Source organism: Zymoseptoria tritici, chromosome 18 (assembly GCF_000219625.1).
Source record: "Zymoseptoria tritici IPO323 chromosome 18, whole genome shotgun sequence".
NCBI lineage: Eukaryota > Fungi > Ascomycota > Dothideomycetes > Mycosphaerellales > Mycosphaerellaceae > Zymoseptoria > Zymoseptoria tritici.
Window position 1 is genome coordinate 408,663 of NC_018201.1, and position 10,969 is coordinate 419,631.

Genomic DNA, 10,969 nt, shown 5'->3' on the forward strand with positions numbered 1-10,969 from the left:
GATGACCAACCGAGACCACATCTCAAGATCAGGCATATTCCCCACACGGCCCAACAACCCTCACACTCACTGCAAATGCTACCTCCCTCTTCTCCGCACCGCCGACATCCCTGCGAAACCGCAAGTCCCTTCCTCTCTACCTCTCTCCATGCATACCGTCGACTGTGGATCGAGAGTTAAGAGTTAACCCCTCTCCTGTCCGTCCGAGACGCGAGTACGGCGACTTCTCACCGCGCTTGGGTCTTACGGAACGGCGGTAACGCAGGGCGAGGGTTCTGGTAGGTGCTGGGTCTAGTTTGTTGGTGGTAGAGAGTAACGTTATATTGTCAGGTTTTGCGGGTGTCTACTATCCTTACGCTGTGACATTCCACTCTGATGGAGATCGGATGTTGAGGAGGATTCCGAGTTGGATGTATCGATGCTTGGACGATGGACGTCTTCGAGTTATGCCCTTACGCTTTGCTTTACTGGTCATCTTGGCGCGGTTCTACTGCTCTGTCGACACACACACACACACACTCTCTCTCTCTCTCCCGCTCTCTTGCCGGAAATCTCGGCGGGATGCCATCCGCTCTGCCGACACACTCTCTCTCTCTCACCACCAACCGACCAACTCCGAGCATCTCCGCAAGAAGAGCGAGGTTCGTCTGCTCTACCTTGCAGGACCAAGTACGACGCCACGGGAGCCTAGTCGAGTGGGTCCCGCTCTCGATGCTCGTGGCGAGGAGTTCGATAGGCCTCAAAAAGCTAAAGGAAGATCTCGCAGGAAACGAAGAGGAGCTCAAAACCAATTGATCTGGCTCTGCGGAATTGGAGAAAGAGCTTAAAGCTACGAAAGAGGCTGTCACGACTGCCCGGCATAGATTAGGCCGCGGTCTACGATGCGGCCAGTACTGCTAATAAGGAGGTCGTGGACAGACTAGTAGAGAGTCTCGGTTTGAATTCATAACGGCTGCATGGAATTAGACATGCGGTGTATGTAATCCGACTTCTGATCTACGAGTCAAGGAGTACTGGATCACATTCTGGGAACATTATCACACTATTAAGGCCAGCCAGGACGACGGTCGAGATCCAATAGCACCGACTGTTGGAGATGTCTAAGGGTAGACATCGTCCCTCGGGGTCATCCGGCCGCAAGACGAGATAAGCCGAGCATTGCTCCAAGAACCTTGAGTTGTCGTCCACGATCGAACCTAACCTAAGGACGGAGTTCGTCTTAATAACGGTTGGCTGCTGCCCTCTAGAGAGCCATACTTCAATCTCCATGCCCGCGAACCCCAGCAGAAGCAGCCAGACCTACCTGTCATGCGACCGCTCAGCAAGGCAGATCACCACTTAAGAAGGAGTCACAACAAAACTTCCTCGCAGGGCAGGGTTTAGTAATTATGATGCCGTCTAATCTAACTAAGCTGGTTCCCGCTTCGTGGCCGTCCTAACTGATTACTCTCTCTGTGTACGAGTTATTAGAGAGCGGCGAGAGTCCCTAGGAGAGTGTCGGGCCCTCACGAATGGCCTGCTCTTTCCGTTTACAAATATCCAGCATGGAACTGAAACGATTATGCGTACGCTGCAAACGAAGAGTGGCGTCCCTACCGCCTAACGCTTGGCAGGTACTTCTTCCCTTGCCTCGCTTGATGCCCGGCGGCCGCTTCACAAAGATCGATATTATCGCCGGCGGTCGTACACGCCTATTGTCTGAGGTCGCCGGCTAGTGTGTCGGGCGGAGGCGTCGTACTGCGAGCTTAAAGCCCTCGGGTTGTTCGGCAATGGGCAACTACTTATCAGGCATTCTACCGATTCGGTGACTGATTTGGGCGAGAACGCCATGGTCTCTGGATTAGAAGTATCTCCAGCCAGAGGCTCCAGCAGTGTCTAAGCGAAGACTGGGTTGTTCTTTAGCTCGTCCGAGTATAGGTTTTGAAGGCATAGGCGTGCAGGCTCGATAAGTGTAATGCCATGGTCCCTGCTGTTGTGTGGCGTGCCGTTTTTGTTCAGACTGTTGAATCCCTCGGCGACGGCAGAGAAGAGGCCGACGTTCTTGAGATTGATCAGGTCCACAATTTCCAGGAACTGTTTGGACATATCCAGTTGTCGTTGATTGCGTCTCCGATGCGATCTTCTGCTGGCGGGGTGGATGCACCAACGAGGGACCGCGCCGCGAATTCTGGAGGTCCGTCAGGCGATGAGGATGGTCGGAGGTCCAGAGTAGGTGTCCCCGGGATTGCCAAATCGCCAGAGTCGCCTGTCAAATCGAAATGTTGATAAAATTCATCAGGCGAGCAGGCTGTACAGGCCGCTGGGAATCGAATGCCTCTCTGTGACTCCGTCGTTTTGCCGCTGCACAGAGTCTTTCAGGGAGCACGTTCAATCGTCAGCTGAGGGTGTGAAGTCGTGAAGTCGTGGAGTCGTGGAGTCGTGGAGTTGTGCAGTCGCGGCTGAAGATTTGCGTGATTCGATGTCTTCGTAGTACCCCGATCTTGGCCGCTCGACGGAGATACGACTTTGCGGTCAATGAATGGGATTCAACGAGCATGGCGGAGAACTAGTAGTCTTACGGTGTCAACGAGTTGAGCCTTCTACCCGGCTCCTATATCGACTGGCTGAATGCTGCCGTAGTAGACAATTCCGTTTACCTTAGTGCAGCGAGCGCCTACAGTCTGTGAAGCCTGCGACTTCACAGACTTGGAAGCCTCGGTCCGCGAAGGATAAAGGTACGCTGAAGAGCAACCCGGCGATCCAAGAGAAGACCAGAATACGTTGTATCGTAACGTTTCCGCGGCACCAAGCGGACTCCTCAATAGCTGGTCGGTTCATCCGGAGAGTCGTTCGAGCACACTCATTCTGCGATCGACACTCCGACGATGGCACAACCGTATATCGAGCAGCCATATGAGCAGTAGCTTGCGCTCCTCGAAGGCACTGCAAACAAGGAAGAGGCCACGAGCGGCTTGACCAGCGGTCCGTGTCAGACTTGTCTCTTCTTTGACTTGAATTGAACGTTGGCAGACCGGCTGGGTTCGTGAGACAGCTTCGCCAGACAAATTCTATGCAGGAAGAGACAGAAGTCACAGTCGGGACTTCACCGTGAAAGAGGATAGCCCGCCTCCACGAGCACGGTGAACTCACGAATGCTGGTGGCTGCTCCGGGTTTGGCTGTGGTCCCAACGATGGACGCCGCAAGTCTCCACACCCCCGGTCTGCGAATCTGCGGGCCTATTTTTGATGAATTCGTTGCCTAGCAGCGCCGGGCTACCTTACTTTATGATTGCACTTGACAGATCGAGGTTGTATTACTCGTCAGACGAAACATCGAAAGATGACATATTAATGGATTAGAGGTGCTCACAGGAAGAACCGTTCGAGTTTGAGACTTGATTATTGCGGGAGGCGTTTCGAAAGATCTCCGTTCCAGTAGCAGTGCACAACGTTGGTTTCTTCTGCAAAGTCCTGTGTCATCCGATCGCTGAACGTAGAGAAGAGGTGTTTGGCGGGTCGCTTATGTAGTTTTCAGTGGTTGTGGTTGTTCTTAAGAGGCAGAACAGAAGGTATGTTCACAAAGTCGCTTGACAGCCTCGACAGATATTGCAGACAAAGCATATCCTAGATAGGGACGTTGTGCGGAATGATAGACTGCATCTTAGTCGGCTCTAGGAGGATTTTGACCTTGGTAGAGCTATGTGCAGTGCCGAAGGAGAAGACCAGCACAGTCCTGCCGAAGAGGACGAGAATGAGCGACTTCGCATCGAGCTTACTCGCAATAGCAAGATCCAAAACCAATGAATTCGACCTGAGTATATGCCTCATAGGCTCGCCATTCTCTGAGGAATCCGGAGTCACACATTCTGCGACGAGCGTCTGTGTAGGCTGTGGAGAGCTCTCAACTCCTCGCACAGGAAAAACCTTGCTTAGTGGAACCGTCGGCGATACGGTAGAAAGGTGGATATGCAAGCCCGTAGCTCTCGAAGCTGGCCACGAGTTGATGCAGTTTGTCACTTTCCAAACCTCATCATCATCACACCCCGAGGTACTGGTCTGCTCGTCGATAATCTGCTCCTTGAATCACGTGTGCTATGCTGGAGCTTGAAGAACATGCGGCTTGTCCGCGGTGCACTTGAAAAGGCCGAAAGTCGGGCCCAGCGGCAATCTGGCGGAACGGAGATGAGGATGGAAAAGGAGCAGAGAAATGCCATGGTTGCAGAGGTAAATGTGAGCGAGTCGCATGTAATTAGTATGTACTCGCTCATGTGAGGCTCTATCTCCGTTGCAGCCCCTTGGACTCTCAATGAATTCTCGGCAAGCTTGCAATTGCGACAGCAATTGCATTGCTCGGTGGCTTCCTTTTTGTTCTGCGCCTACGTTTAAGCCCATAGCAGTGTGCTAACATCGTAAAGTGACTGTTGCGAGAGAGAGGAAGGTCGGCGCAGGTGGAAGCCGCAAGTTGAGATGGCGGGGTCCGGATAATAGTCGGACCAGCCGGAGACCGGCGACTTCGGGAAGGCGTGGGAGGACCGGTTAGTTTGTTGATGTCAGATCGAGAGGGGAGGTCGACATGGTAGTCGGAATAGTGGCTCACGTCGTCATGCTCCTCCTGCTGCGGACCGGGAGAGTCTTCGGAAAGAGGACCTGCCGCTGTTCGAACTTGTTCAACGTCTTCAGCGCCGTCGTCTTCATCTTCCTCCATGGCCTCGCCTCCAGCGCTCGCAGTATTGTCGAAGACGTCCCCATTGATGCTCGCATTGCGATTCCTCTCACCGCCAGCTGCAGTGGTTTCTGTGCTCGCGTTGCGATTCCTCTCACCGCCAACTGCAATAATTTCTGTGCTCGCATTGCGATCCCTCTCACCGCCAGCTGCAGTGAGTTCTGTGCTCGCATTGCCGTCACCTTGACTTCCACCCGTTGTCGAAGCCCTTCTCGCTGAAGTAATCTCGTCATGCCCATGAGTCTGGTCCGAAGTGGCAACGGCAGAAATTGCGCGGTCCCTTGGATTGTTGCCCACGCTTCCTGCATCCTCGCCTCCCTCACCTCCTACACTGGCCACCCCTCTCCTTCCAGCTTTCCAGCGCTTTGTTGCCTTTGTGCGTATCTCCCATTCTCTCCGCTTCTTCCCACAAATCGTTGCAAGCGCCCCTCGCACATCCCAAGCTGTGAAAGGCGCCGTCTTGCTTAGCCTTGGAAGCACCACTCCCGACCTCTTCCTCTTGCAGGATCGAATCTCCGCCATCGCGACCGCAAAGTCCGGCGCGTGTACGTCCAACGCCAGCACCCGCAATGCGTCCAGAGCGAGTGAACTTTTGCTCATGTCTGAGCCAAAGAGCACGAATACGTCCAAGACGTCCAGATCCTACGCCACTCCTTTCGACATGGCTCTAGCGTGCGTCTGGGCCTTGTCGGACATGGTGTGGATGCAGGCATTGAGGAGGATCGAGTGTGCGTTGACCTTGTCGCGTGGGTAGTTTGTATTGATAGACGATGTGTCGGACGACGCGTCGGTGCTGAGGGAGCGCCATAGCGTGCCATATAGCGCGAGCGAGTGGTCGAGGCGGGCGTCGGAGTTGAGCAGGCTGTCAATTTGTTGCGCGAGGTCTGCGGTGGGCGCTGCCACGGCACGCACGTTTGATTTACCCGGGCGGAGTCGGACCATGGTGAATCGGAGGCACGAAAGTGGAAAGTGAAGCATAGCAGTGTGTCGTGTCAGAGGTGGTGGCCACCACTGACGTAGGTGTACTAGCTGACGTAAGCAGGACCCGCTTGTCAAAACTTGGGAGGGAAACTCCCAGATTTCGACATCACGTGACGCCGTCCATTTGACACGCAACAGCTTCACCGCACGTCACCTCGTCTAGCCGCCTCCATCTCTTCCTTCCATCGATCTTACCCGATCACCACCATCGTCGTCGGATCATCATTGCCAAGAAGAAACCTGCATGATCTGTACCGAGTCCGTCTCCTCCTCCTCCGCGTCGAGCGAGAAGAAGGTCTGCTTCCAGTGCAACAACGTCGTCCACCGGGAGTGCTTCAATCGAAGTCGCGAATCGATATCGCGACTTCGAGGACTTGAATCAAGAGGCCACACGAACTACGGAGCATTCGGTCCTCAACCTTCCCTGCATCTACTGTCGATGCATTGTGCTTTCTGTGCCGCGCAGTCCGGCGGGGAAGGCGAGTTGGTCGGACAGACGGAAAGCCCCTGAGCGTGCGGACTTGGAGTTTGCGAGCTCGTTGGCGTATGGGGAGGAGGCAGGGGCAGACGATGATGGAGAGCCGTTGGTAGTGCATGATCCGGAGGTTGAGCTCGATGACTGGCTTTGGGAAGAGCGCGTGTAGAATCTTGTATGGGCACTATTTCCTCACGATCATGGGCTGGGTTGGGTTGGGAGGTTAGGTTTGGTTTGGTTTACGGAGGCAGGCTTGCTTGGATGCTTGTGGAATCATCGGTTGTTGGACGGTCCTGCCAGACGACTATATCTCTCGATATGCCCTATATCATTACTTGCTTGTTGACTTTCTTCTTCAATCCTCAACCTACCTCGGCTGTGAACGTACACTTTCCGCTTTGATGCTGGAATGTTTTCTCGAGCTCCTCTCTCTCTCCCGCGGCGGAGGTCCTCCTTCCACTCGGTCGGTGGGTGATGCACGTGAAGTCTTCTCATTCCTATGAAATGTCCACCGAGTATCCTGGTGTTGAAGGCAAGGACTGAAAGGCAATGACTGGACATCTGCTGGGGCCACCTGCCCTGCCCCTTCAAACGAATGCGAGGTCTTGCGAGTGTCCGTGTTGCCATGCCTCGAGAGGGCAGCCGTGTGCAGTCTGCACGGTGTGGCTTGTGCTTGTGCAGACTGCACGGTGTCAGCGGATAATCCCGAAGGGTCTCTGAAGGGACAACAAGTTGTACAAGAACAAGCGGGCCCGAAGTTGCGGACTTCGCGAGTTGACGAGCAGACGACGACGCAACGAGGGAAGTGAGTATTACTCCTAGTACTCACCGCTTGCGAGGACAGGACGGCGTGTTTCTTCGGACCCACTCCGGGAGACTTTCGAATCGCCCAAGTTTCCTACCTCCTACCACCACACCTCAATCTATTCCAAGCCCAACAAGACTGACTTCAGCGACTCCGCCGAGCTGTCATCTTCCCGACTCCGACCAATATGTGGTTAGATCTGACCGAGCTGTGGTTAGATCCGACTAGTCGCCAGCCCAACTACTTTGTAATCTTTCGGCCCGCAGAATCTAGCATCACCACGAATTTGACTGCTGATCTCCCGAGTTCCTACTCGCGCGGATGAAGAAGATGGCACCTTCGGTCGCCAGCGCACAGGCGCACACAGGCGGGCGGTAAGTTCGACGAGCTCGCCCAGCTGGCACAGAAGCTGGCGAACAAGGCTAACCTACGGATAAACTGCTACAAGAGCGAGCGCAACGCAGAGAAGCTTAAGGTCGAGGATCTTAAGCATAGGCTCGCTCAACTAACAGCAGCGACGACCTCACCACCACAGCGCATCCAAAACCGAGCGCATCAAACACGAGCACCAGCACGAGCTCCTCAACCGCACCACTCGCACTGTCAAAAGCGAGCCCACCGACCGCATCAAAACCGAGCGTTCCGATGGCATCACTCGCAGCGTCAAACTTGAGATCCTCGAGCCGCAACAACGCAGTCGCTACACTCGCTACAAGCGCAATCCCTTCATCGCACCACCGCCATTCTCAGGACAAGGCAAGAGCAGTGATACAGATGAGCTGCCCTACTCGGATTGGAAGAGCCAGATGAGCACGTACCTCAGTCACGAGAAGCCTCACGACCACGTTGCTCTTGTGGTCAACAACACCTGCTCTTGTGGTCAACAACACCACCGGCACAGCGTACGACCGCCTCATCCCCGATATGGGTCGCTTCACGAGCAGCGCAGAGGTTTTCACCGCGATGGACGACTCGTGGGGTGACCACTTCCTTCGTCAGCGGAAGAGGAGCGAGTTTGGTGCACTGCAACAGGACGACAACGAGGGCTTCAGCGACTTCTGCGCTACGTTCGACGCCTACCTGCCATACCTCGACCTGAAGGACGACCGCAAGAAGGAGGAATTGCGCGACAAGCTGAATGCCACCTGCGCAGCAGAGATCCGAGGCAAGCGATTCAACACCCTCAATGAGATGCGTGACCAGCTCCGTGTCTTCGAGGTGGAACACCGTGAGAAGCACCAGCATCAGCACTAGTACCAGCTCCGCCATATTGTTTTTATGCTTTGGTTGTGCAGTAACACCCACTGCACACATCAATTCTGCCTCGGGCCGTCAAGCAATCTCATCAATAGAACTGCCTTAATTATGTACTTCTGCTCCAACTACTGTTTCTGTTTCGCCACTATGCATCATGCAGTCCATTTTTGTTACACCGACGGTCACATTCATTGTTGATCTGTCCGTACACATTTGAGCAGGCGTACACATTTGTGCAGGCGTCCACATTTCAACAGGCGTGCACATTTCAGCAGGCGTACACATTTCAACGACTTGAATGATCTTGCTCTTGACCGCCTGATTTTCAGCTGTTTACGTGTCAATTTATTTAAGCTGCCAAGGTTGATGAAGAAGATGGAGGTAGAGTTCCGATTTCGACAAAGGCGGGCCGGCGCAAAGGGCTTGTTTCCCAAACCGCCTTCTCTCTTAACGAATTGTGTTCCAGAAGGGAGGGAAAGGTAAGAGGCATGCACGTGTCTCCGTCGGAAAATGAGTAAGTAGGCGGGAGTTGGGAGAGGCTGAGCGCTTGGCGGACAGGAAGGGTTTCCCTCCTCGTCTGATTGGCGCTGAACTTTGGAGGAGACCTTATGTGGCGAGTAAAGAAGAACATCTCGCGAAGCTGTGCAGACAATCAATACATTATCGGCCATGGCAGCATTGCAGACGCCTCTGCTTCTATTACGACAACCGGCGAATGGAAATGGATGGGCGAATGGAGTGCTGCATGCCGGGAATGGTGGGCTCTTCTGCGGTGACCTCTGGGTTGGCTGAGGGTGGTTTTTGATCGAGGAGTCAACCAATCAAGCGGGAGAGGTGTTGTCTCGGAATCTGCGATGGTTCTGTTCATCGTTCTCGCCGTATCTCACCCTACACTCTTGACACTGACGTTGACCATGCACTGTGCACTGTACACTACCGAGTGTCGTTGCGGAGGAGGCGGAGAGTGTTGGTGGTAGTAGTACTACGCCTGCCACCTCCTCATCGTCGCCGAGTGTTACGAATAGTGGGGCTTGTTTGGTGAATGGGACGATTACGAGGTGTGCGATGCCGAATAAGGGGTATTGGGGGTAATGTTGACAATTTGAGGATTGAGATTAAGGTTGAAGGGGATCCCTAGGAGGTTGGAGGTGTTGGATCGTAGAGATATTAGAGGGTGGAGGAAGAGGGTAGAGGGAGAGGGTAGAGGGAGAATAAGGTGAGGTCAATCTTGGTTCATCGAGGGGTTGCAACCTGAGGCTGCATCCTGCAAGGGGACTGAACTAAGGTACCTTACACTCCTGGAATGTGCAATCAATCAATTCCATCAATTGACATCAAATTCTTTGTCCGTCCAACATCAGACGCATCCGACAAGAAACATGCTAACTGCAATAATATGCCCATCGACTCACCGACCCAACTTCCGACTTGGACACCACCACCAACCACCTCCGCCAGACGACATGACATGACCCCAGTCGCAGTCTCCTGACATGTCCGCCAGCACTTCTTCCTCGTCCCATTCGTCCTCGTCCCACTCGTCCTCCTCCTCGGATGCAGACTGGAGCCCAAGCTCGAGCACATCCTCCGACTCCGACTCCGACTCCGACCCTCGTCAGATCCGCATCTCGCCCTCGGAACTGCGCCTCTTAAGGAGAGATGAGTTGTACTTTTCCAGGCTTGCCTCGAGGCCGCCACCACCGGCACCCAACTAGGACAAACGCGGGGATGCCCGGGATATGGCTATAACAAACCTTCGGCAATGCCCCCCAGGGTAGGAACCTCCGGAGGATCCACCGTCCGTGCCCTCACCAATATCGCGTGTGTGTCGCGACGCGCTGCTACTGCCGTGTCCACACCATGCAGTGTTGTTCAAACTCTAAACGATAGTAATAGTAATAGTAATAGTAAGCTAGTTAGTCCAAAAACGGCAAAGTGATTATGTATAGTAATAGTTAGTCTCCTAAATATACGGTAGTAATAGTAATAGTAATAGTAATAAACCTTAAGTAATAGTAATAGTACTAGTAATAGTAAGGCTATTAGTTACTACTAGAGTAACTATACCTATTAGATCTCTTATATATAGAATGTATAGACTTAGATCTAAGTATATATAGAATTTCCTCTCTAGATCTAATATATTACTTCCGTAATTAAAGATTCTAATATATAACAAACATTTAATTTATAGTACATATATAGCTTACTAAAGTAGTTTATCTAGTTATTAATAAGCTCTTTATATAGGGTATATAATATATAAATTACATATATAAATAATAGTTATAAAGTCTAAATATTATAATATTTAGATATAGGTACCTTTAAAAAGCGTTTACCTTTATTATAGAATAACTACTTATACTTATAAGCTATAATTTTATATACGTTATGTAGAGCCCTTATAGTATATTACATAAAAAAAAAAGCACTATAGCTAGACGTACGGTTTTACTATCGTCTAAGTTTAAAGGCGCATTTAACACGCATAAAGTACTTTTACTTATAACTTTCTTATTTCTAGCTGTATAAAGCTATAAATTTAAAATCTAATAGACTATAGACTTATCTTTCTACGTAGAAATATTTTATAGCTTATAGCTTATAAAGGATAATATTATAGCTGTTTAAAGTATAGAGTATAGTATAGCTTCTTTTAGAGCTCTTTTTACTATTTTTTTAGGTAAAGACTATAACTTAAATTCTTGCGCAGCTTAGATATAAGTATTTACCTATGCCCCGACGT

The 10,969-nt window shown here is 51.9% G+C and overlaps 2 protein-coding genes across 2 annotated transcripts; both read left to right on the forward strand.

The window, feature by feature from the left end:
- Positions 1-4,555: 4,555 nt before the first annotated feature.
- On the forward strand, positions 4,556-5,183 carry MYCGRDRAFT_83209 (uncharacterized protein; the record flags this gene model as incomplete). The annotated part of the gene is made up of 1 exon (XM_003847052.1): positions 4,556-5,183. One exon carries the CDS (start codon positions 4,583-4,585, stop codon positions 4,919-4,921), a length of 339 nt encoding a protein of 112 aa, XP_003847100.1.
- A 2,110-nt stretch (positions 5,184-7,293) lies between these two features.
- MYCGRDRAFT_97901 (uncharacterized protein) lies at positions 7,294-8,217 on the forward strand (the record flags this gene model as incomplete). The annotated part of the gene is made up of 3 exons (XM_003847053.1): positions 7,294-7,337; positions 7,499-7,785; positions 7,865-8,217. The coding sequence occupies 3 exons, from the start codon at positions 7,294-7,296 to the stop codon at positions 8,215-8,217; spliced, it is 684 nt and encodes a 227-aa protein (XP_003847101.1).
- Between the last annotated feature and the right edge of the window lie 2,752 nt (positions 8,218-10,969).